Consider the following 27,753-nt stretch of genomic DNA (forward strand, 5'->3'; position numbering starts at 1 on the left):
TCTGTGGCACCAATCTAAGGACTTTTCACTGAATAGAAAGGAAATATTCTTGACGACGCAGACTTTATTCTAATGACCAGCAATATGTTCGTTTTAAATCGATCATTTAATGTAAACTTTCTAAAATATACCGTATTTTTTTTGCAAAAGGTAATTTGCTAGGACCCAGGAGAGCCCAGATTCGTTCTCGTGACATCCGGGTCCCGATTCAGGTGGGGGACTGGGGTTGTCGTGATGGACTAACGTGCCTCATCCGGGATTCGAACTCGTGACTTTGCGTTGCCATGGTTTGGGGGCGCTTTGGGTATCTCATTTGCATCCAAGCACGCTACCGACTGCACCGTGACAGACCCGCCCACCCTCCGTACTTACGAGTTTCCTCTTATAGTAACCAATCGGAATTTTTAAAATTTAAATCTGGAAAATAAAAGAAAGTGCTATACTTGGTGGGTCTCGAACTATGGTACCAGAGATCGTCTGTATACGAGACAGCAAAGTTACCACGGAGCCACGCCTGCTTCGTTGATACGACCTAATCCGATGGAAACTTTCAACCTTGCCACGAAGAGAGCCAGGTTGGATGTACATTTGTATATCTGCTATCCCGATCGATAATCCGGGTGCCACATTTCATCCCCAGTCCCCGACCATGGTTTATCATGAACGGTAAAATTCGCCATATACAGGAAGCCATGAATGTTTGAGAGTTTGTTTTTTTGATTTTGCCTTTGCCCATGATATTAAAGAGTGCAATGGGATCAAAGGCGGTTCACAATATAGACGCGTTTTAGTTTTAGAGTGACCCTAAGAAGAGAGGAAAAAAAACATCCAAATGTGTAATAACTGGTGCGATTTGCATATAAGCAATTGCAGAGATGGAAATTTTGAATAACATATATTTTGCAAATAAATAAAATATATTATTTTTCTGCTGAACACGGTTAACAGGTGGTATGAGGTGCTGTCATACCGATAAAGCTAATGAATCAATTCAAGTTCGTTGGCTTTCATTGATAGGCCTGCTCGGAAAGTTCCTAGTCAGATAACTTTATTTTCATTTTGTTTTGCACTGAGATAACGTTTGCTTTCACCTTTGACGATATATAGTGCGATGAGGTCCACAGCTGTTCACACCTTTGCGGTTTTAGGATTGAGTAGTCTTTACTCTTTCAAATGTCGACTGCGGACTTGCCCCGGGCACTGTGTGAACACATGAACTGTCTTGAGAAGCAAGGGTGCAAAAAAGGAAATGAGGGGCATGAAAAGACAACATGTGTCCTTGTTGAAAACAAAAGCAACAGAGACTTAAAAAATAAATAAATATTTTCTCTCTGATAATCCCACCGAGAAAGATAGCACATTTTGATGAAATGCAGACCATACGGAATTTGCTCTTGCTCAATTCAAGTACAAGATCTGTGGCACCAATCTAAGGACTTTTCACTGAATAGAAAGGAAATATTCTTGACGACGCAGACTTTATTCTAATGACCAGCAATATGTTCGTTTTAAATCGATCATTTAATGTAAACTTTCTAAAATATACCTTATTTTTTTTGCAAAAGGTAATTTGCTAGGACCCAGGAGAGCCCAGATTCGTTCTCGTGACATCCGGGTCCCGATTCAGGTGGGGGGACTGGGGTTGTCGTGATGGACTAACGTGCCTCATCCGGGATTCGAACTCGTGACTTTGCGTTGCCATGGTTTGGGGGCGCTTTGGGTATCTCATTTGCATCCAAGCACGCTACCGACTGCACCGTGACAGACCCGCCCACCCTCCGTACATACGAGTTTCCTCTTATAGTAACCAATTGGAATTTTTAAAATTTAAATCTGGAAAATAAAAGAAAGTGCTATACTTGGTGGGTCTCGAACCATGGTACCAGAGATCGTCTGTATACGGACAGCAAAGTTACCACGGAGCCACGCCAGCTTCGTTGATACGACCTGATCCGATGGAAACTTTCAACCTTGCCACGAAGAGAGCCAGGTTGGATGTACATTTGTATATCTGCTATCCCGATCGATAATCCGGGTGCCACATTTCATCCCCAGTCCCCGACCATGGTTTATCATGAACGGTTAAATTCGCCATATACAGGAAGCCATGAATGTTTGAGAGTTTGTTTTATACTAAGATTGATTTTGCCTTTGCCCATGATATTAAAGAGTGCAATGGGATCAAAGGCGGTTCACAATAGACGCGTTTTAGTTTTAGAGTGACCCTAAGAAGAGAGGGAAAAAAAACATCCAAATGTGTAATAACTGGTGCGATTTCCATATAAGCAATTGCAGAGATGGAAATTTTGAATAACATATATTTTGCAAATAAATAAAATATATTATTTTTCTGCTGAACACGGTTAACAGGTGGTATGAGGTGCTGTCATACCGATAAAGCTAATGAATCAATTCAAGTTCGTTGGCTTTCATTGATAGGCCTGCTCGGAAAGTTCCTAGTCAGATAACTTTATTTTTATTTTGTTTTGCACTGAGATAACGTTTGCTTTCATCTTTGACGATATATAGTGCGATGAGGTCCACAGCTGCTCACACCTTTGCGGTTTTAGGATTGAGTAGTCTTTACTCTTTCAAATGTCGACTTTAAACTTGCCACGGGTACTGTATGAACAGTCTTGAGAAGCACGGGTCCAAGATAGGAAAGGAGGTTAAAAGCAACAGAGGGGACTCTACTTTTGTAAAAAATAAAAATTTTCTCTCTGATAATCCCATCGAGTAGATAGCGCATTTTGATGAAATGCAGTACCAACCAATTTAAGTACAAGACCTCTGGCACCAATCTAAGGACTATTAATTGAAGTGAAAGGAAATATTATTGAACACGGTTAATAGGTGATATACTGTCTCCCTGTCTCCAAGATAGGACAGTTAACACGGAGCCGCAGAAACTTTTTTGGTAGGGCTCATATCAAATAGAAACGTTCTACTTTGTCTCAGAGAGAGCCATTTTGGAGATACATTCATATATTTGCTATTACTTTATATAGTCCGAGTGACATACTTAAGCCGACACGGAGAGTTCACATATAGATATATGCCTTTTTTAAACTATGAATTTGTTTTATACTGAGATTTACTTGGGTTTTTCCTATGACGTTTTAGAGCACGTAGAGCTCAAAAGTGGCTCACACCGGAGCGGTTTCAGTTTTAGCAAGCCACCAAGAAGAGGGAATACTTGCAAAACGTTCAAATATGTAAAACCTGGTGCTCTCTCTATTCAATCGATTGCGAATTTTAAGAAGGCCATAGTTGGAAAATAATTACGCCAAGAGTATGAACGCGATTTACAAGTGATATGGCGTGTTGTTATACTGGGAAAGCTACTGAATCAATTCAAGTTTGGTCGCCTTATTGTTGGGCCTGAGTGGAACGTGCCTAGTAAGACGACTTCAGATGCTTTATTTTGAATTAAAATAATTTGAAGTTTCGAATTTTAAATCGCACAAACAGGGCAGAAGGACCCAGTAAGAACTTGATGACAGGAGGAAAATAAGTTTGGAAAGAAGAAAAGAATCAATTCCAAAATAAGGAAATAAAATACATTGAGTCTGAATACATTGGTTGTGAACTGTAATGTTTGATGTAAAACTGCAAAGATGTTTTATAATACCAGGATATATTTAATCATTATGAGTTTAATTTTGCTGTAAGAATAAATAGATCTAAATATTTATCTTGCATTACAACAATATAATATAGGTTGTATTGTTCACTAATTTTTACAACAGTGATCCTCGGATCAAATATGGCAGGTCCTACATGAAAAAAGAGCCGACTAATCCGCTGGTGGTCTCCCCACCTCCAGACGCGTCGTCTTTGCAGGGGTCTAGCAATTAAACCTAGGAGCTGTGATTTAATCCATTGTATGGCACGTGCGGAGGTAGGGAGACCATCAGCGGATAAGTCGGCTCTTTTTTCATGGGGCCGCCATATTTGATCAGCGGATCACTACAACATCTGTTGTGAATACCGCCAGTGAAAGAAGACTAATTTGCATATCAAAATTTAAAAAAAAAGTTAACTACTATTGAAGGATTTTACAAAATTCATGCAAACTCAGTTTGTTTTTGTGTCGTCTTCAGTTTGATCAACGGGAGGTGTGCTTTGAGTATCGGCATTGTTTATTGTAGGTTCTGATACAGCAGAGCTTGAACTTTCGGACTCCACACGTGACTCGAGAATGTCACATGACGTGGACTCCTGTCCATCATTGGTTAGTTTCCCTGGTTCACAGGATATTGGAGTTTCAACGCCAGACGACCCAACAAACGCCTTGTTTTCAATCCCTTTACCACTGCACTTCCCTGTGTCCTTCTCGACATGATCACCATGTTCGAGATATTCCATTTCGGAAGGTCCGGCTGCGGAATCATTTTCAGCTTGTGGTAATCGTCTGGAAAGCCCTCTAGCAACGACGCCATCTTTATGACCAAGAAATTTATCAACCAGTAGTCGCGTTATAAGAAATAGTCCCTGAAATTAAAGATTAATGTGGGTATTAAGCAGGAGCCTTTGTGAGATTTTAACAAAAGTTGCAAATATCAGAAGACACATTCTAGTTAACTGCACTGTGGTAATGCAAATAACAGACCAAATATTTGTATCGACTAGCAGTCGTGCTATAAGAAATAGTCCCTGAAATCAGAAATGATTCGTTTATCAGCAGGATCCTTTGTGATCTTTATTTCTAAATGAGCAGAGGACACATTTTTATAAAAACAGCACCGTGACAGTGAAAACAACGGGTAGAACGTGTGCACTTTTCCAATCCACCTGCTTACGACAAACAGATTCGTAAAAAGGAAATAAATGTGTGTGTCTCAATGTGCGAGTGAGAGCGCGTGCGCGTGCGCGTGCGCGCACGAGAGAGAGAGAGACAGCAGAGAATGACGGACAGGCGATCAGACACTTACAAACAAAAATTGGAGTAAACCAAACACGACAGTTGTCCAAGAAAAGCCAATATGGTCCATTAAAGCGCCACCTATTAATGGCCCGGAAAAGAAACTGCAAAATAATATTATCAAATAATATGTGCGGATGTCATTTTTTTCTGTCATAAAAATTTACGTTTATTACATTTATCACCTTATATTATCTATTGCAAAAAAAAAAAAAAAAACATTCACAAAATGATAAAAAACTGAAATCAATTTAAAACAAGGAAATGGTAATGACTTGCATTTTTTTAATTAATCTAATAAATCGTATATACATAGAATATGTGACAATTTTACCGTACACTTACCCTATTGTCAGCGCTCCATTCACTGAGGCCGATACAATACCGTAAGTGCCGTAGTCGTCTGGATAACCTGTTTTGCTACAATACAATGTAAACCGTGAGTGCAATATATAGATATATGTGACGTATCTAACCTTCGATAGTTCGCTAGAACACGCACCTTGGGTGTCAGCCAAAGGCAGAGCCTCCGAGACTGAGTCGTTTAAAGAAATAAGGTGTAAATGTTCAGAGAGAAGGCAATTCTGTTAATTGTCATACTTTAATACTTAATTATCAATTTACTTGTGCTTTTATTTATTTAAGCTGCGTTTTGTTGTATTTTCACCACATCATTTTTAAATCATCATGAGCCGTACAAATTTGATATTTCAATCATTAATTAAGGCAGATATGTTCCTGCAAATCAAAGGCAGATATTACTTAAATTTGTCTGTGTTCCGTTGATTATCCGTTACTTTTCCAAGATTCACTTACCTTGCCACAAAATTGAGATCCGGGACATTGGTTACTATGGCACCCGCATAACTGATGGCATAAAACAAACAGACAAGAGACGAGGCCCACCATGGACTGAAACAGAGGTGTGAATATTCTCTCAACTGTAACATTTATTTCGAGAAATGTACACATATTTGACAAATTTTAAGTTTATAAAGAATTTCATTAAGCATATTTCTTATTCTTTATCTTCATCGCTCTATCTCTCGTGGGCGCGCGCTCACCCTTAAACACACGCACACGCTATCACCACCCACACACCCAGTCACTTTCACACACACACACACACACACACACACACACACACACACACAGTGTTAGAAAACGTTATAACAATCACGTACTATTTCACAGGTATGAAGGGGGCAGGTGCGAGAAGAAAAAATGAAATTCCGGCCATTAACATACACCAGCTCATCACTGCAACATTGCCCTGAAATAAAGAAATGTAACATTATTCACCATGATATATAAAAACGCACAAAATCATTCACATATACATAGACCCCATTTCCAGAGTTTAGATCGATCTACTTTAGATCGACCTAACTCCCTGGGGGTTCACGCTACATAGCTGTCAGCCGAGCGGACACGAAAGTTAATTGCCCCCTTACAGCTTGTAGTAGGCGGGAACGGACATTTAAGCCGGATTATCTGACAGTAATCTAGTGAGACTCCCTGCGGGGATAGATCGATCTAAAAGCTCTGGGAATACAGCCATAGATTACCTAAAACAAGGAGATCGTGATTTTGGTTTTGTTTGACTTTCCATTTGATAGCAACATTATATTAAAAGTTATGGGCATATTTTTGGGTTACGGTCTGAACTTAATTAATTTTTGCATTTGTAAATTACTATTAGCAACAAGATAATTAATTAACTGGCAAAAATTGAGCTCAACGATAAATGAATGAATGATTGATAATAATGGGAATTGGGTAAATTAATAGAAAAAAATATTAATAATTAATAATGTGCTGGCTGAGCAGAGGTCTGCGCTTACTGAATTGATTTTCATTAAAATATCTTAACTTCTAGTCAAACGACCCTGGCTATGTTATATTTTTGCAGAATAGCTGCGAAGCCCTATTACTGTTCCACTGTGTTATCTTACCATCAAAGCCGTGTTGAGTTTTACCCAAATGGGCAAAAAGATGATGAAAACTACAGCGCAGACAGTAAATAACCAGGCTACCTCTGCCGGGCCCCAACCAAACTGGAAAAGAAAAGGACTAGTTAAATCCCGAGACCAAGGAGACCGATGACTGAGTACACGTGAACTGTGAACGACATTGTTGCAGAGAAGAAAACATAAATAATGTGACACTGCGTTACGTACACCACACGAGGTTAACAGGGGCTCCATTACATATTAAAATTGTAAAAGGAATGGTAGTCCTAGAAATGGTATTCCGGGGTCCCATATGATAAGTACAGGTCAGGGTAAGTCTGAAGTACCGTGATCAGTGTATGGGTCGTATAAATGTCCAAAACAATGGGGAACGGACTACTGTTTAGAGCGGACTACCGTCCCTGCCAAACCGGATTTCATGGAAACTTAATAGAATTTTTCAAAATCTTCGTGGAGGTCTTCTATGTAATTTCTTCTTAAACAAAAAAAAAAAAAAAAAAAAAAAAAAAAAAAAAAAAAAAAAAAAAAAAAAAAAAAAAACTTTCTTGTAACAACGCTTAATGTGCACTTAAAGCCCATATATCACATCGCACAATATTTTACTGTAATTAATGTAATATTTAAGTGCTGAAACATTCGCTTGTTACTACAAGATCGATCCATAATGGATGTCGATCTTTTTAAACACAAGTTAACAAAATTAAACACATAAGTAATTTCATTAAACTGGAATGAATCCAGAAATATTTATCATGGGACATGTTGTATATTAGCCACACCTGTTCATGCATATGCACTGGAATGAAGCCTTCGAAGAACCTGAACACGAAAGCGATGACCAAAGAATGTGCGACTGAAATGGGAACGGCAGGGTATGATTAACAGACGTTTATTGTGTGCTACAGAGAAAACAGGCCTGAATATGACGCATGAGCCGAAACAACGCACCGTATTTATAATGGTTATATTTAATATATATATAAGAGCAAATTAAAATACATGGCGTACTGACTCACCTGTCAATATAGCTCTCGGCTGCAGAAGAAGAGGGAAGTACTGCCCAGATTTGTGCTGTACAACTTGACCTAGATAACAAGAAATGTCAGGTGTTTTATTGACGGTTAAAATGTGACATACAAATAATTCTTAATTCCTACACTGTCAATAATAACAACAATACTGATAACTGTTAACTGAAGAACTACTAGGATATACTCAGTTCTATATCATTTAATGTATCAATAATCTAACAGTCTTCAGTTTCAATATATTTTAACAATAACCAACCATTCTTCCCTCATCCAGTAAAGAATGGCATAATTTCATTTCTAAAATATACTGTTAAATACAAAGACCCGAGAGTAATTCTTTATTCGTCATTCAAAACCCGATGATGGGGACGTACGATGTGGGGGCAGGAGGAGGGATAATCTAAGGCTGTATTCCCAGAGATTTTAGATCGATCTATCCCCGCGGGGAGTCTCACTAGATTACTGTCAGATAATCCGACTTAAATGTCGGTCCCGCCTACTACAAGCTGTAAGGGGGTAATTAACTTTTGTGTCCTCTCGGCTGACAGCTATTTAGCGTGAACCCCCAGGGAGTTAGGTCGATCTAAAGTAGATCGATCTAATCTCTGGAAATGGGCTCTAAGAGGGTATTTTCACAATTTAATGGGAATTGAGTATGCAGGAGAGCAACGTAGTGGAGGTAACGATGTGGAACGGACTTGAAATAAGGTCATCAACCAATAAAATCAACTCACATTTTCACTTTTTTTTTCAAAGATACGGAAATCTTCCCATCATAATTAAGCCAGCAAATATTACATAATAAACTGTAAAACGTTAATGTGGAGAAAATGGAATTGAAAAAGGGGTAAATATTTTAACGATATCATTCAAAAAACGAAAAAAAGTATACAAAGATATAATTATGGCCAATATTTTTTTAATTTGTGTATTTTCCAGTAAATTCATGAATTATTATCTATATTCCGTTTTTTTATTTCATATTTATGCACGTAAATTTTAAAAAATTATTACGGGTGCATTCTTTTTTTTTTTTTTTTTTTTTTTTTTTTTTTTTTTTTTTTTTGACGTGGCAGCCAGCTGGCAATGGGCTGTCGTAAAACATACCTTTTAAATGTCGTAATGGTATAGCGACAATGATAAGGATAATGAGAAGTATCACAGACATCACAATGAACGGCAGCCAGAAACCATTAGCCTGTAACGTAAAGAAGACATTCTGTCAAGTCTTAGCAGCATATATTAAATTGGCCATCCATTAAGCGCGCATTCTTGCTTGTATATGGGGTGTTCAGGGACGCAGACTAATCATGTGCATTTTTCTTCAGCGCGAAACACGTGATGAATTAGCCAGAGACACCTGTATATATATATATATATATATATATATATATATATATATATATAGTAAAAAAATCGTGACGACCCTGATAGAGGGTTTGTTAAAGACGCACTCCATAAGATTAACCCGAAAAAAATGTATTTTCCTGAGAAAATAAGCAATTTTCTCGTGCTACCGGACCATTTATCTATCCCATTCTGTTCTTGGATTTGACCTTTGATACATATTAGAAAATACGAAGTAGAAAGAGGAAAGATTAGACGAAAAAAAATACATGCCCTCTAGAGAGAGATAGAGAGAGAGAAGGAGAGAGAAAAGGAGAGAGCGGTACAGACTCACTGCGTACAGCCCCCCAGCTATGGGTGGGGACAGTGTAAACCCCAGGGCCACGCTTCCCTGATATGCGGCCTGTAATAAGGACAACTTCTAGTTAATAATGGCAATTAACATTTTGCATTGATAACCCCATCTACCAAAGGACGATCAAACTATCATTGAATGTAATGACTTAAATGAAGAAAAATAACACAAATAATTATAATAATAATAGGATGATTAACCTTAATATGCATCAGCTAAACGTTTAACAAAACTTATTTTACAACAACACAGTGAAATTAAGACAAATCAAGAAAACAACCCTACCTGGACCCCGAGCTTGTGTTCTGGCATCTCAGCAGAGAGGATGGCCTGGGCTGATACAGCTATGGCGGAGTAGCCACACCCCTGCATTATCCTCAAGACAATGACAGAGGGTAGGAACTCCACGAGGTCACGTGAAAACTGCCCCGCCAGCCTGTTATATTGATTGAATGACGAACTGATGATACATTAAAAGAGTAAAACCATGCACTCAGTTAACAAGATTTTGTTCAATAGATGAGAAATTAGTTCATTTAACAATAACTATTTGTATTAGTTTTCTCATTACTTTTCTCATTTTTTATGATGAAAAAAAAACAGGATATTACTGACCGGTTATAGAGTACATAACGTAATCGTACTTACCCTATTCCAACGGTTGCTATCGCCGTAATGGCACATCCAGCAATCGACAGAGATATAGGTGTGATTCTTGATAGCTGACAAAAATGATAGAAACAAGTATTGAAATATAAAAAAGAGAATTAAATTAATTAATTTATAATCATGGTGGTCTCATTAGAATTCAGAATCGAAAAAGAATCAGTTGGTTTGAAAAATTGTAGGTGGTGTTTTGCTTTAAGTTTTTGCTATTATCATTATTATTATTATTATTACTATTATTATTATTATCATTATTATTATTATTCACGACTTCATGAATGTGGAGGAAAACTGCATTCATAAAAATAAATAAATGAAATTAAAATATGTAAAAAGAGGCGATGAAGGGGTACATCATCGCAAACCAGCTGTATAAATAATTTAAATTTCAGTTTACGCCAGTTATAAACGATTATTCTAAAATGACATTTATCTTACCAGTTTTCCATGGACTACACCAGACAAAGCGGCAGACAGCCATGCCACCCCAAATAATATCCCAACCTCAAAATTTGACACACCTTTTTCTTTGGCCTGAAATTCAATGTAGATAAAATAAGAAGACTGAGTGGCACACGCATTCTCATTAAAGAAAAAAATTGCAAAACTCAAACACCAGAGCTCTTTAAGAATTGTTCACTTGGTACTATGTATTACAGTTCCCTCAAATGCTCAGAGCTTTGACTCATATTTCTGCCTTACACTAAGCATGCAAGACTTCATCATGCCACCTTGTGTTCAAAATTCTCAGAGTTTTATGTGACGTCACTTATATGACGTCACGTGGTAGAACTGGCGCACGTAAGTGCTTGAACGTTCCATGTAGCCGGTTAAACGAAACTGAGAAACCGTGTAACAGAAAGTCCGCCCTCCATTTACTTATAATGGTTAGAGGTAAACCTGACCTAAGTGGGTCAAAATCTAGGGCGAGGCTTACCTGTACAAATGAATAGGAATATACTAGGAGATGCAACGAAGGACACACGCATAGTTTGCCATAACGTGGTCGTTTATAGCTTCGACAGTTTGCAATATAGGGTGGAGTGAGAAGTGTGTAGTGTGGTGGTTTGCCGGTGTACATGGACTGTGTAATTAAGTATATGTGTGAATACTTTGCGCTACCAATGACGATATTAGGTAACACTCCGAGCTGGCGATCCAATGACCAACTCACAGTGTTATAAACAGGCTTATATCCATTGTTCGTTCAGATATTTCTGAAAGCGGGTAATAATGAAAAGTCAGTGCAGCATAGGAGCCATAATTACGCAGTGGACTCTCCTTCAAGCTTGGACATAATAACGTAATTTTGTCCATGCTTTAAGTAAACCTAATTATAGTAGTGTGCAGATAAGAACGAGAAGGCAAAATGGTTCCTTGGTTAATGTTGAGCACCTATTTTGAAATATTATAGTGCACACACCAGTAGTTGTAAAGAGTTTGGGTTACAAATACAAAGAAACCAGGCAATGTTTGAGTATTTGGGGACAAAATGATATCGTCATCTCCTTCTCCCCTCCGTCCTTCCTTTCTTCCCCTCTTTCGTCATCTTTCTAACTTCTGTGATCATTAAAGAAAAGCATACACACGCGAGCGCACGCACACACACATACATCTTTCACAGTTTTTTTTTTTTTTACCAGGGACTACTTACAGTGATGGGTAAAAGCGGTATTACAATAGTCAGCACTAAACTCTCCGCAAACTCCAATCCACAAACTGCGGCTAGCAGTATTCGTTGTCGCCTGTCCAAAGTCGTCAGCGATTTCGACTCCGGCATAGCTGACGTTGTGTTGACACTGATATTATTCTTCAAATGCCTTATATTATGGATTTAATTGCCTGAATATACCGCAGGTAGACGCCACGCTAAGTTTCACTTTGGTATGTGACGATAACTGTCCAAAATGGCCTCCTTTGTCTTCGACTACATAAGTACTTGTGTGAATACCTCACGCTACCTCCGTTGATATTAAGCCTCGGTCACAACTGCTCGCACGAATTTTAGGTTCGTACGTCCCCTGCGAATTTTGCGTGCAGTTGAATCCGTGGAGTTCGTAGAGATAGAGGAGTCCTTTCAAGCAGGGACGCTAATTGCAAGGTGCAAGGCGCAATGGCCAACTCACAGTGTTACAAACAGGCTTATATCCATTGTTCGTTCAGATATGTCTGAAAGCGGGTAGTAATGAAAAGTCACTGCAGCATGGGAGCCATAATTACGCAGTGGTTTCTCATTCAAGTAAACCTGATTTTAGTAGTTTGCAGATAACAGCCAGAAGCCAAAATGGTTCCTTGGTAAATGTTAAGCACCTATTTTCAAATATTTTGGCCAAATACCTGTAGTTGTAGAGAGTATGTGTTACACATACAAAGAAAACAGAAGTGTTTTACATCGCTGCAATTCACCTATGCAATGTTTGAGTATGTGAGAACAATATAATTTCGTCGTCTAGTTCTACCCTCCGTCCTTCCTCCCTTCCCCTCTTTTGTCATCTTTCTAACTTTTGTCATCATTAAAGAAAAGGCACACACACACACACATCTTTAAGAGTACATTTTTACCAGGGACTACTTACAGTGATGGGTAAAAGCGGTATTACAATAGTCAGCACTAAGCTCTCAGCAAACACCAATCCACAAACTGCGGCTAGCAGTATTCGTTGTCGCCTGTCCAAGGTCGTCAACGATTTCGACTCCGGCATAACTGACGTTATTGACACTGATATTCTTCTTCAAATGCCTTATGGATTTGCCTTAATATACCGCAGTTAGACCAAGGAGTTATAACAGAAGGAGATTACACGCAAGCCTCTCTATTGTCCGATGTCTGTTACGGTGGGCGGAGCTAGCTACGGGGGGCCTCCTGTCTCAAGGTTTCGTCTGGGTCGCTCTCCTCCGCTTGGAGATTGATTTTATATGCGTTATTTCGCGTTAGAAAGCGATTATAAGGTGGTGACTGAGGATGGTCGCCATGAGTTTTTTGAGTCGGTGATAGATGGCTTTTCTTTTGCACAACACAGTGAAAAATCACCAAGGATAAGTCAAAAGAAAACGTCCCAACTGTGGTTTGTAAAAATGACATTCAAGTGAACGTCTGTCCTCACTGCCAAAGAACATAATATTAATACATAAACGTTTGGACCCTCCTGCCCTTGGGTCCCATAAACATATACATTGAGACAGTGCTTAAGCTTTGTGACTGGTTTTAAATTTCTTTAAGTATTTTTTTCTCTCACTCGGTATAATTTTAATATCATAATGCATTAAAGTGAAATTTTAATCAAAGGTTGAGGCAATGCCACGACATGCCAGTTTACTAAATACTCGTTATAAATTTCTTTATCTTGGAAATCTCCCTTTTTTTCAGGATTATTTTGACACATACTAACACTTCATATTTGTTGGTAAACAAGTACACAGTGCTAAACATTAAGAATTATTTTTATTCATTCATAAATATATTTATGTGCAAAATATATCAGAAATTTTAGTATTAACTGAGCTCTTTAAAGTGAAACAAATAAAGATGAGAATTTTGAATTTCAAACTATTATTTACTATATTAACTTAAAATATCTTTTAAGTCAACTCTATACTCAAGCATCATGAGTAAAACCATTTTATTATATCAATAGAAGAACAAAAACAAAATTTTACACGTAAGCAGTAATTAATGAAGTCATAAGAATGACTAAGTTGCTATGGTTTTCCAGTTTTATGCAGTCTATGTTGGCATTTTTTTCAACCGTGCAAATAGAAATAATTATATTCTTTTTTATCTGACTTGCTGATACCAGTCTGTGCCAGATACTATTCCACTCACAGGCCAGCAAGGTCTGAGAATCTAATGGGCTGAATGAAAAAAAAAGATAAAATGGCTAATTCTTACAAATAGGATAAAAAACATGGGATTTTCAAAAGGTTATTATGAATCAAGACAACACTTAGTAAGAACATTTATAAAATGAACTGGAGTACATGTTACAGCTGAAAAAATTAACTGGGCCAGTAAGTGACTGCTTTAAAGAAATTTCACTGAAACAGTCCAAATTTTACTGGCAATCAAGTAGACTGTTATACCATGGCACTCAACAAATTATATATAGGTTTTGAATTTTTTTCCACGTGACAGTAACATAAAATTTATGTCAACTTTTGAAAGGTATAGAGTCAGTTAGGTGACTGAAAATATTTTAAAATGTCATGAAGGAGCACTATTAATTTAATGCAATCTCTGTTGGCCAGTCTTATCCAGTTTCTTCTCCAAAAAGGACAACTCAAGTGAGAATTTCTTCAGGGCCTTTTCTTCTGCCTGCCAATGCCATGCCACTCAGAAAAGAGAGAAACCTGTAGGTTAGAAAAAAAAACATAATAATAGCATTATGAACTACTAGTATCCATGAAGACATTATGGAATTACGCAGTGAAGTTTAATGTGTCTTGTTTTGACTTGACTGAAATAATGTTCACCACATAAATGAACAATTTACAACTAAATTTATATAGAATATCAAGATTCATGATCACAAGCTAGTAACCCCAAGAAATTGAAAGAAATTGTACTTATTACAAGAAATTATTTAAATCCGCCCTTGTTCCTACTCTTCTGACAGGACAAAAAGGGGATTTCAGAGAGGCTGGTTGCTAAAAGGAAAATGCCCAAGGTTGTTGTATTTTGAAAAAAATTTAAAAAAGGGTACTGTTGTTAGTGAATGTTTAATGCATCGTAGGCATTATGACAAAAGTAACTTACCCCAGACACGCAGACCTCCTCTTTTCATTGACATTTTTTAATTTTTTCCAGCCTGACCATAATTCATGTATTCAATGCAGCCTTCTCCCATATCTATAATAGAATAAAAAAAAACTTGAGTAGTGTTAAGATAAGCATGTAAAATTCATTATCAATTTTGAGAGAATTTCTGTTTCAACACTGCAAGATGAAATATTTACTTTCAAGTAATGAATAAACCTTAATAGAGTTCTATTCTTTTGTAACCACCAAGGCAAAGCTTCTTTCTTAAAATGAACAGAAACATCCAAGCTTGCCACCTAACATGCCAAAGTAGTGAAGTATAATTAATGTAGAGAAGCAAGTACCCCTTAATTATAGAGGTGTCTTACACAGTAAGGTGTGTCTTACACACCTTGACTCAAAGGGAGATGTGTAGTGAGATAACAGGTTAAGTAATTGGTATAGCCTAGGTGAACTTAAAACCTTTAGACTTTAAATTAAAAGCACCAGGATTCATATGTGTTCTTTTTTCAAAGGTTTAATATAAATTAAAACACATATATGTAAAAAGAAGACTAAATAAGTTAAAAATAACTATGCCATAAAGTCAAACTTCCTGTTAGACCGCCATGATGGAAAATGCTGGGTGGAGGCAAAATTTTCCAGTCAAAAAAACTGAGCACTTTACTTTAACAACAAAGTTACCACTCCAAAGCCACCCACCATGGTGAGAAGAAAAATGATGACCAACTGTCATGATAAGTCTTTTTAGATTTAAACATGAAAAAGGTAAAGGCCAAAATGGTACATTTACCCATAACACTAGAGTAAAAAATTGGTATTCTGAACAAATCAGGTTATTTTTTTCAAGAAATATTGGAGCAGTATCCATGCAATATATACCACGCCACGACCAAGATGTTCAAGAATCTAAACACACCAATTTTTTTAATAATCTTGCATTTGAAAAGTACAAAAAGCGGTAAGGCTTTTGGCCGTAACAAGCGTAACACTTTTCGATCGGAACTCATGAAAATTATCAATTGTCGTATCCAAGCTAGACCACATGTAAAATCGCAAAAAAAAAACAATACTGCTCAAGCAAGTGTGTTGCATACATAACAATTAGTTAAATTTTATGACTGTCATGTGACAAAAGTTTCAAAAAGAAGGAGGAAAATGTCTTTTGGAGTAATTTTTTTTCGAAATATTAACAAGATGGCGGCTTAAGCATCTGCTTGTTATTCGGCTACTGAAAGTGCACCTAAGTTTTATTATTTGCTATTGCCACAAATTACTTAACAATTGCAACTGTATAAAAACCAAACTTTCTTCATCTGATACTATATTTATAGGCACTTGTTATGAGTGGGAAATATTTTTCGTGCAATATTTATTCTCCACACACCACCTCGCGAGATCAACGTGTAGCTGGACACTTACACAGTGAGACCCTACGACATAAAAGTTGCAATTTATCTTCATATTTCGTGTAGTTATGCATTTAAAAGCACTTACCTTTTTTTTTTGAAAACCTTGTCCAACGTAATATCATATAAATTCTGTAATTCTCTCATTTTAAGAAACTTTTGACTGCGTTTCTGTTTGTGTCCTCTCCAAACGACAGACGAAGGCATCTATTCTGACAAACGAGATTTAAACGAGAGTACCAATTAAGCGTAACAGAGATAGGCATCCATTGTTCTCTGGGTTCTATTCATTCCGACCAATGAGAGACCGTAATACGGGCTCCACCTCCACGCGTGTAATCTCCTTCTGTTATAACTCCTTGGTTAGACGCCACTCAAAGTTTCGCTTTGGTGTGTAATGATAACTGACCAAAATGTTTCTCCCCTGCCTTCAACAACCTGTAAACCTGTATGTATGTATATAATTCTTTTAGAGTACGGATAGCGTGACGAGACCAATAAGAAATGCCTTCCCTGTTATAAAATTATGGACATACCAGATCGTCACTTCCGTGCCTCATAGCCCGGTTATATTTAGCATCCAATAGGTGGCGACAGTCGGTGTACCCTTTGCCTCAGATTTCGTGGTTTTAGACGCTCTCGTGCCCGACTTAAGAGTCCTCGTCTCGTCCAAATGGCGGTATCTTTGAGCAGCACTAATGTGAAGCAGTTAACTCTCCGAGTCTCTCTCTCTCTCTCTCTCTATATATATATATATATATATATATATATATCAGGGTCGGATCCAGAGATATTTTCTGACAGTCTTCCAAATTATCTTTGTTAATTCGTCCTCAATTTTTGACCGTCTTCTGACAGAAAATATTAGATACCCGTCAATGTAAACTTAAAAATCTGACCGTCTTCCGGAAGACCCAGAAGACGGCCTAAATCCGCCCCTGTATATATATATATATATATATATATATATATATATATATATATATATATATATATATATGACGACGATATCAGTCTATCAATCAGTCATATCGACCATCAACATCATCAGTTACACATCTGCATAACTAGATTTACGGGCCCTACGTTATAATCACTACAAGTAATATATCATTATAATTATAATATGTATTAAACGCGCCAGATTAAATCAATGTTTACTCGTATGGTTGTTTCTTACATTCTCATCATTTTGTTTGTAAATTTAGTTTTTTTTATATTTCATTACTGTAACTTGTTTATATCAAGAAGTCACTTCTAGCAGTTTTTATAATGTAGATTTTGCCTTTGTTTCATTCCAAGTTGTTGTTCCAGTTGGCATGTTATATTTCATGTTATAGAACCACACTCACAGCACTTATAAAACCTCAATTTTTTATTCTGCCGATTTTAACAAAATTGCTTTAATACATATAAAATTCCTTAAGATATAAGTAATAAAAAGACTGCGTAAAATATATCAGGTATCTTCCTATTCACTATATTCCACATTCAATTGAAACATTACAATATCGACGGCTCTTGCCAATGTCACAGTGTCGCATATCTTTTTATCATTTCGCATAATTTATGGTAAAATAACAGCACACACAGCACAACGTACACAGAAAAGTAAACATAATGTTAACACTCACACACACACACACACACACGTTTTTGATGAGAATCTACGTCTTTGTGGCATGCACCCCTTCTCACATACACTTCACACACATGATTTAAATTGTAATACTCCATGAAATATTTTAAAGTAGCACGAAAAAAATATTAAGGAAGTGTCTTCATTCGAAATGATCAATAAATATCTAATAAAAGCTGTCATGGATATAAATCCTCTGTAAATAGAAACTTGCACAATGTACTGTACTGTACTGTACTGTACTGTACTGTACTATACTATACTATACAGGAAACGTTTTAAACAAGAATATGTAAACGCAGCTCATAGTCTACAAAAATACAAACAAAAGAAAACATATTTACATATCAAAATTTTAAAAATCGAACTACTATTTTAGGATATTACACCTTTCACGAAGACTCAGTTCGATTTACTGCCGTCTGCAGTTTGTTTCATGGGAGCTGTGTTTTGATGCTGGGTATCGTCTACTCCACTGTCACTCGATGTCTCTGCTGTCGATTCTGTTGTAGCAGAGCCTGAATTTTCGGTTTCCACATGTGACTTAGGAATGTCACATGTCGTAGACCCCGGTACATTATTAGTTAGTTTCCCCGGGTCACATGATATCGGACTTTTCACATCAGACGACCCATCAAACGCCTTGTTTTCAATTCCCTTGTCATCAGAAGTCCCCGTGTTGTACTGGGTATGATCATTATGTTCTAAATATACCATTTCCGACCTTTCCACTACCGATTCCACTCCGGCTTTTGATAATTGCTTAGAAATTTGTCTGGTTAATCCCACGGTGCCATCTTTATGACCAAGTACTCTATCCACTATTAGTCGAGCTATAAGAAGTAGTCCCTGAAATTTAATATTAATTCAGGTATAAGCAGAAGCCTTAGAGATACTTTGATAAAAAAAAAGTTGTAAAAGTGCAGAAAAAATACTTTAGTGAACAGCATTGTGACAGCAAAAAACACAGGCAGTGTGCGTGTATTTTTTTTTTTTTTTAAATAAACTTACCCACTCCAAACACACTCGCAAAATAAGAAATGTGTTTGTGTGGGCTTGGATATATTCGTGTGAGAAAGTAAGATAGAGGAGAAGATAGATCATCCAGAGAGAGAGAGAGAGAGAGAGAGAGAGAGAGGGAGAGGTGGAGAAAATGGGTAATTTATAACAAGTTTTATGAAATTTGCCAAAACACCCACACTAAGAGAGAGAGAGAGCGCCTGATACTTACAAACACACACTGTATCAATCCAAACACGACGGTTGTCCAGGCAAAGCCAATATGATCAGTTAAAGCGCCACCTATGAATGGCCCGGAAAAGAAACTGCAATGCAAAATTATCAAACAAGGTTACATACATGAGCATGTCCAGAGGGATTTTTTTTCCTGTCCAATGTATAAACAGTATATCACTTGGTACTATTTATTACGAAACGACTCGCAAAACTTGATTAAACTTTAATCAATTCTATCGTATAAAATAGAATATGTGACAATTTCACCGTGTACTTACCCTGACGTCAGCGCTCCATTCACTGAGGCCGAGACAATACCGTAAGTGCCGTAGTTGTCTGGATAACCCGTTTTTCTACAATACAATGTAAATCGTAAGTGCAGGCAGCAGCACAGTATATAGATATGGGTGAGAACAATTACATATCTAGGCTATGAAAGTTAACTTGAAATGTGACTTAGGCGCCACCAATTTTGTCTTTACTTACTTGTGTTCTCATACATTCACTTTGTACCATAGAAATTTTAAACATTAATTACTTCATTAATTATTTAAAACATTAATTACTATTTATAACAAGCGTATCCTTTTAATTTCCAATTTTAACCTTTGGCGCTTATTGGTTGCATTTCCCAGCGTCACTTACCCTGCAATAAAATTAAGATCCGGGACATTGGTTACTATGGCACCCGTATAACTGATGATGTAAACCAAACAAACCAGGGAGGTGATCCACCATGGACTGAAACGGAATTGTGAATATTTTATTGGCTGTATTTTCTATTAGAACTGATGTTTGGCAAATTTTAATTTAATGTAGATTGTTTTGCAATGCCTTTTTTGGCTTCTCCACTGGCTTTTTGCCTTCGAAATTTTATTTCACCCTCTCTTTTCCTCTCCTCTCCGTCTCTCCCTTCCCCTCTCTCTATATATCTCTCCCCCTCTCTTTTTCTTTTACACACCCTCTCTTTCTATTCTCTTTCTCTCTAATAGTAAACGTAACGACAGATACGTACTATTCTACAGGTATGAAGGGTGCAGGTGCAAGGAGAATGAGTGAAAATCCCGACATATACATACACCAGCTCATTACTGCAACATTACCCTGAAATAAAGAAACATAACATTACCAAAAAATATGCACAAAACCATTCAGGTTTACGTAATTGAAATAACGTCTTATCTTGGCGAGTGAATTTCAAAATATTGTATTTTATTAGACGTCTAATTGGAAGTCTAAGGAATTAAACAGTACATGTAGTATCATTACTCGATACAAGTTATCTTACCATCAAAGCTGAATTCAGTTTTACCCAAATGGGCAAAAAGATGAGGAAAACTACAGCGCAGACAGTAAATAACCAGGCTACTTCTGCCGGGCCCCAACCAAACTGGAAAGGAAAGGATAGATGACGCTAAAACTAGTTTAATCACGAGACCAAGGAGGACTGCTTTTCAGTTAGCAGTCTTTTAACCCAGTTTTATTCATGCAAATATTCATTTTATTATCATTATAAATTTTTTAAACATTCTATGTACAACTTCAACCCACTGGGTTGCAATCCTAATAAATTATTATTATTATTATTATTATTATATTATTATCAATGACTGAGTCCACGTGTACTGTGAACGAGATTGTGACAGAGATGAACCGTCAACGATACAATGGTGGCATTTTACGCTGTATAACCTTAACCAGAAATAAACTAACTGTCTTCAAGGAAAGCTCGTTTTTATGAGGACACCATAGAAGTTTCAAATTTAAATCGAGATTTTTGTTGTTCTATAGGGTACTTATTTGGTCAATTTCTTTTGAAAGCTCGTTATGCTATCTTTGATGATCAGTGTATTGAGGCACGTTGCACACGCTAAGCTACCATTTACCTACTTAATGAATGAGTAATCTTTATAGGCACAGTTTTGCAAAGGTTAATAAGGAAGAATTCTTCAATTAATCTGGAGTGATTCTAAAATTGAAAATCAAGGGAGAAATTGTACATAATTCACACCTGTTCATGCATATGCACTGGAATAAAACCTTCGAAGAACCTGAACACGGCAGCGATGACCAACGAATGTGCAACTGAAATGTGAACGACAGGGTTTGATTAATATATCTCCATTGTGTGCTACAGTGTAATAAGGTCCCTGTTATTACCTATACTTTTAACTTGCCTACTTGCTTGAATATGGTACATAAATGGTGCTATTTTTTTTTTAATCTTTAAGAGCACAGTTGTGTCAACTTGCCTGTTAATAGGGCTCTCGGCTGCAGAAGAAGAGGAAAGTACTGCCCAGACTTGTGCTGCACAACTTGACCTAAATAACAAGAAATGACAGGCGTTTTAGCGACTCAACCAGGCAAAAAGTGGCCTCATTTCTTTACGTCCCTCAACGTTACTTCTTCGCATCATTTCCAACCCATTGCAAAATTATATTATTAGGCATATCGATAATCAGATTTTAAATTTTTAAGACATATGTACATAAATTCAACAGAAACGCAATATTATCATATCTGATATGACAGCTGCAGACAAGCGCCTGTCAAATAACCTACCTTTTAAATGGCGTAAGGGAATCACAGCAATGATAAGGATAATGACAAGTATCACAGACATCACAATGAACGGCAGCCAGAAACCATTAGCCTGGAACATAAGTAGTTCATCTGTAAAAAATAAGCCTATTCAAATGACAGTGCATTTTGTGTATGCTTGCTTGAATATGAAGTCCTTATGGTATTTGTCACGAAGGGAATGCATGTATGAGATGCTTATGAGATAAGTGTGAGATTTGAATAATGCAAGCAAGAAATGACAAGAAGGATGGGAGAGAGAGGGGGGTAGAGAGGGGGGTGGAGGGGGGGGGGTCCAAGGAGAAAGGAGGAGGAGGAGGAGACAGAGATCTAGACTCACTGCGTACAGCCCCCCAGCTATGGGTGGAGACAGTGTAAACCCCAGGGCCACGCTTCCCTGATATGCGGCCTGTAATACAAGCAAGTTAACTAATTAATAACAAAAAGCATTGAAACCACAGTCATCTACTGACATTTAATCAAATAAGTAAGTTATAAAATGACTAAATAATCTAGGAGAAATCTTTATGTACAAGACAAACAGTTTAAAAATAAACATTATATAGAAATTAAACGACAACAGTTTTAACAACAAAAACAACAACAACAACAACAAATAGACTTCAATAAAAATGCAGCAAAGCCACTCTACAACAAGGCAAACCAAATCAAATCAAGGAGACAACCCTACCTGCACCCCAAGACCATGCTCCGGCATCTCAGCAGACAGGATGGCCTGCACAGCTACAGCTATGGCGGAGAAACCGCTACCTTGGATTATCCTCAGGACGAGGAGAGAGGGTAGGAATTCCACGCGGCCACGTGAAAACTCCCCTGCCAGCCTGGTATATTATATTATATTATATTATATTATATTATATTATATTATATTTCAGGGACACAATACTTAGCGTTATTGCTTAACACGCAGAGATCTAGAAAGTAAAATATTGCCATCACTAAAAAATAAGTAATATGCGTGCACCGCCAGGGGGAAAAGACATATTGGGATGACCATATAATTCATATATGTTCATTTCCCCCTTTCTAATTTCAAATTGATGTAAAAGCCGGGGTCAATCGATATAATTGAAACCGGATTATCTCACACCGTTTATAGAGAATATGGAATTGGCGTCAAACTGATTGAAACCGGATCATCCTGGACCGGTGTGACAGATATGGTTGTCCGGTATGGACCGTATACTTACTTCCCCCATTACTTTGTACAGGTGACATTCGACCCATATACTAACCCCAATACTCCAACTAACCCTAACCTGTTCTAATCATATGGGACCCCAGACTTTCATTCCTAGGCCCACCATTCCTGTCACACCGGTAATAGCGTATCGTCATCGTACTTACCCTATTCCAACGGCTGCCAGCGCTGTAACGACACATCCCGCAATCGACATCGATTTAGGTGTTATCCGGGATAGCTGACAAAAAGAATTGAAAAAAGGGAAATAAAGAAGGCTTGGTCGCAACATATTTATAAACGTGTGGAGGTATCCACATGAATGAATAAAAACAAACAGCTGGGTAGCTTGAAATATTCTAGATCTGTTTTTTTTTTTTTTTTTTTTTTTTTTTTTTGTTATTTATTATAACTTCTAGAAAGTGATTGCAAGTCACAGTTCAAAAATAATAACAAAGAATAAAATTAATAAATATAGATTAAAAAAGGACAGGAAAGTGTGCATTATTGATGACCAGGTACGTTTGACCATGCGCATTAAGAAAACAGTTATCATAATTTCAGCTTATGCAAGTTATACGTTCTAATATTCTAAAATCACAAACAACTTACCAGTTTTCCGTGGACTATTCCAGACAAAGCGGAAGCCAGCCATGCTACCCCAAATAATATCCCGACCTCAAAATTTGACACACCTTTTTCTCTGGCCTGAAATAATTGAAGAAAATAAAATGTGTTGCAGTGCTGATCGTTTAATCGACCCTTTAAAAAGTCTTAAAATCTAAGGGATCATTCCCTATGAAAGGATCGTTCTACGTGGAAGAATCTATATCTGCCAAAAACTCTCGCAGATTGCAATCAGTTTAACAGATAAACACGCCTCTTCTTGTTTCCAAAGTACTCGTATAATAACCAGATATTCTGTATTCTACTTAACGCCAGGAGGAGGCGTGTTCATCTGTTAACCTGACTGCATTCAGCGTGAGTCCCCTAGGAGTTTGACTGGACCACGTGGAACGACAGTTTCATTGGGATTGCACCTTAAAACTTCCATAGCACGGATGATAGATCCGCTAAAAGCCTACGAGAGATTGAGATCTTGAGCAGGGAAATACTTGTTTCAAATGGAATTCGTTCAGAATCTATGATCAACAAAGTTGCTACTTTAATATTTTCTCTATGTATTTTATTAAAAAAAGACGGTAGATTGAAATGATCTCTCTCTCTCCCTCTCTCTCTCACACACACAAACACACACACGCACTCACACATGCACACACTGGACTACAGGAGAGAGAGAGAGAGAGAGAGATGATAATGATTTAGGTATGTAGAATACCTTTATAAAATATACATGTATAAATACCTCGCAGTGCCACTGAAGTTATCCAGTGCTCAACTGAGTGTTACCTAACTATGCTTATATATCCACTGCATTATTTACCTATAGATCCAGGTATCTCACCCAGATGCTTCTGATAGCAGCTAGGACCATTTAATGTCCATGTGGCGTTGAAAGTCGCAATTACTTGATGGACCTGTATTTAACTGACCTTGATACATATAACAGTAGTGTCCAGATAGGGATAGACAGGCAAGAGTGATTCTTTTGTACACGTTACGCACCCGTGTAGAAATACTAGTACATATAGGCTTACTTGTATAGAGTTGGGGTATTCCATAAAAAAGTGAACATATCTGTTTATATCACTCTTTAATTATTGGCGACTTTTGGTCTATATTGAAAATACTATAGTATAAAGCAGAGGCAAGGGTTGGTCAAGTATATTGTACATAGTACATGTATGTTACAGAAATGAATGAGAGTTTTTTTTTCATTTATTTATTTATTTTTGTAAAATACGTCCATCAGTGTTTAGGGCTAGTAAGAATTATACAAAACAAAATACAGAAAATGTACGTGCATCATTGACTTGACTCAATTAAATGTTCATTTATTGTTGTTGTTGTTGTGGAATAACCCACTTCTGGAGGTTACACAGACATACCTGGGGGTTTGTCGGCAAGCAAATATAAGTTTGAGTACTACTGCTTTGTTTAGAACTGGGTCAAAAACAGATAACTAAACGAACATTTGAGTCTTGTCAGCAGCGACGTTCACCTGTGTATTTTATGTAATACTTGTATTATTCTGTCTCGACCCATTATTTTCTCTGCTTTATATTGAAGTGCTCTACAATAGGGGAATAAATCAACAATGATGGTAAAAGTGATAAAAAGAAGCGAGTTATACAAATATCAAACCAGCAAATATTTAATGGAACAGCTCCTCTAACACGATCCCAGAGGGAATTTTTGAAGGAGGAGTGGGGGCAGATGTGTGCGTGTGTGCGTGCGCGCACGTGTGTGTGGGTGTGTATTTGTGTGTGTGTGTGGGTGGGTGTGGGTGTGAAGCTAGACAATTGTACGTAAGCAGGTGTGACACGGAGCGTGCACGTTTGTACTCCGTACCCACAAGCTATTTGTACAAGTATGGAATATCGGGGTCCCATATAACACAACACAAGTACAGGTTGAGGTTAGCCGCAGTTTTGAGGACATTATAAGCTAGGGCCATAAAAATATTGCCTTGTGGGTCATAGGTAGGTCTAAATGGGACGATTCCCACCCGTGTTTAGTATGGGAAATGGACCATAAATCCTAGCTGGCTACCTGCTGCGTCGTATTTTAGGGTGGGAATTTGGATAGAACAATCTTTTTTCGTCTACTTAACTATCCCTGTACTAGTAGCAGCTCTCTAGTCACACACACACACACACACACACACACACACACACAGGAACTCAATCAACACAGAGAGAGAGAGAGAGAGAGAGAGAGAACGGAAAAGGAATGTATGTCACAAGTGAGAGAGATATATTAATATATCATATTTGAAATCTACCAGATACTACTTACAGTGATAGGCAGGAGGGGCGCTACAATAGTCAGCACTAAACTCTCAGCAAACACCAATCCACAAACTGCGGCTAGCAGTATTCGTTGTCGCCGGTCCAAAGTCGTCAGCGATTTCGACTCCGGCATGGTTGACGTTGTGTTTATACCGATATTCTTCTCCTGGTGCCTCGATTTTACTGAAATTCTCTCCAGGAAGACGCTACACGAAGTTATGTATGATTACTTGACGACAACTGCTCAGTGTTTTTCTCCTTTGTCTGCGACTAACCGTGCATGCAGTATATTCTAAGTTTGTGTGTCAGCGTCTCAAGTTGACTGGGTTTGAAATTATTTTGATAACGCGACGCGACCGATCCTTCGTTGTCGTGTCATAAATAGGACACTACATTCATACTGTCACTACTGTCATAACAAGTGAGTCTTAAAGTAGATGGGTTTGGTCAGCGCGTCATAGCCTGGCTATATTTAGCTTCCAGTGTGTGGGGACATTTGGTGTTTCCCCTTGCCTCGGTTTACGTGGCACACGAGGCCGAAATCAAGCGTCTTTCCCGGTGTTGGCGCTGAAATTAATCTCTCAATGCGACTTTAAGGCAGTAGTAAATAACTTGACCCGTGAATTCCGTGACAAACTGACAGCCGACACCTCATCAGGATCTGCACCCTCAACCACTCACAACAGGCCTTTCTTAAAAGATGCACTATGCACTGAGTCTGACGTCTTTGTTCATTGTAATTCGTGGTCTCATTCCAGGTGCCCGAAAATTGCGCAGATGCATGTAGAATGCATTGAGCCACAGATAACCATCCGCACCCCCCAGTGCCATATATATGGCTGCGTGACTGGAGACAATATTTTTTTTTCTTTAATACCTCATCACTCAGTGCTCACGTTGACGTACCAGCAGACATACAAAATATGTTTATATACCAGTAGCATATATTACAGTATTACACAGATATAGTGAGTAGTCTTACTGCAGCAATTTGGTCGTTGAGTGGCATCATATTAACGCTAATAGTTAGCGCCCGGATGCGTTAATTACGGATACATATCAAAATATTAATTGCATTTGCTATTATTTTAGCATTTGCTAAAATCCACCGAGTGTAAACTTGTATATTGGACCACAGCACATCTGAGCGAATATTAAACACCTACGCTGAAGATAGTTACAACTGTATGAAGTGAAAAACGATGCCTTGCATTTTTGTAATTGGAATGACTATTAGAAAGATACATGGACGTGTGCTTAAAGACATTGTCCATCAAACTAACGCTATTCTTATGGGCCCTAGTTTAAAGTACCATAATTGCCGTTCCAGTGAAAGGCTCAAAGTTGTTTCGGGTAATTGAGGGGACAGATTGCCGCTTAAACGTATGAAGCTATGGCATAGGAAACGGCCCGGAACGTGTCATTATGGTGGTCTACCGTAATAAAAGTTTGTATATTCAGGCAGTATCTATGCTTGTTTTTCAAGGACAGTGAGATCGGCAGGTACAATGTAAATCTGTTGTAACAATATATGGCTCTTTTGTGTCCAATCTTGTCGAAACGAAATCAGTAATTTTGTTACTGTCTGGTGCTAACCTGTTATTAAAATTTTACAATGATAACCTAATGTGCACGTGACAGGACTTATCTTGTCATTTCTGTTGTAAACAAACTGGATGGATTTCAAAGTCATCATCAACAACAAAAGCGATCACTGACCCGAA

At 37.7% G+C, this 27,753-nt stretch overlaps 2 protein-coding genes and 1 long non-coding RNA gene across 10 annotated transcripts; all 3 read right to left on the reverse strand.

Moving 5' to 3' along the window:
* Positions 1–3,636: 3,636 nt before the first annotated feature.
* Positions 3,637–17,152, reverse strand: LOC106159953 (MFS-type transporter SLC18B1). Of its 8 annotated transcripts, XM_087019135.1 has the most exons (15): positions 16,824–16,985; positions 12,873–13,063; positions 10,735–10,830; positions 10,279–10,352; positions 9,916–10,066; positions 9,610–9,678; positions 9,036–9,126; positions 7,914–7,982; positions 7,677–7,750; positions 6,880–6,981; positions 6,109–6,197; positions 5,741–5,836; positions 5,270–5,344; positions 4,935–5,028; positions 3,637–4,494 (listed from the first exon to the last, which is right to left on the reverse strand). In XM_087019135.1, the coding sequence occupies exons 2-15, from the start codon at positions 12,996–12,998 to the stop codon at positions 4,078–4,080; spliced, it is 1,623 nt and encodes a 540-aa protein (XP_086875261.1). In that variant the 5' UTR covers positions 12,999–13,063; positions 16,824–16,985; the 3' UTR covers positions 3,637–4,077. The 8 variants fall into 8 exon arrangements, with proteins under 8 accessions (XP_086875261.1, XP_086875264.1, XP_086875260.1 ...); XM_087019138.1 differs by lacking the exons at positions 12,873–13,063; positions 16,824–16,985 and adding an exon at positions 16,998–17,152; XM_087019134.1 differs by lacking the exons at positions 12,873–13,063; positions 16,824–16,985 and adding an exon at positions 11,951–12,792.
* Positions 13,900–16,817, reverse strand: LOC147760492 (uncharacterized). The gene is made up of 3 exons (XR_015335686.1): positions 16,550–16,817; positions 15,050–15,142; positions 13,900–14,643 (listed from the first exon to the last, which is right to left on the reverse strand). It is a non-coding gene; the product is annotated as an uncharacterized LOC147760492 (long non-coding RNA).
* Positions 17,153–17,818: 666 nt separating the features above from the next.
* LOC106159952 (MFS-type transporter SLC18B1) lies at positions 17,819–26,814 on the reverse strand. The gene is made up of 14 exons (XM_087019132.1): positions 26,037–26,814; positions 23,730–23,825; positions 23,285–23,358; positions 22,608–22,758; positions 22,257–22,325; positions 21,899–21,989; positions 21,589–21,657; positions 21,348–21,421; positions 20,625–20,726; positions 20,352–20,440; positions 19,982–20,077; positions 19,615–19,689; positions 19,332–19,425; positions 17,819–18,949 (listed from the first exon to the last, which is right to left on the reverse strand). The coding sequence occupies exons 1-14, from the start codon at positions 26,160–26,162 to the stop codon at positions 18,503–18,505; spliced, it is 1,653 nt and encodes a 550-aa protein (XP_086875258.1). The 5' UTR covers positions 26,163–26,814; the 3' UTR covers positions 17,819–18,502.
* Positions 26,815–27,753: the final 939 nt, after the last annotated feature.

This window comes from Lingula anatina, chromosome 8 (assembly GCF_051362555.1).
Source record: "Lingula anatina isolate TDL-2025a chromosome 8, LinAna3.0, whole genome shotgun sequence".
Classification (NCBI taxonomy): Eukaryota; Metazoa; Brachiopoda; class Lingulata; order Lingulida; family Lingulidae; genus Lingula; species Lingula anatina.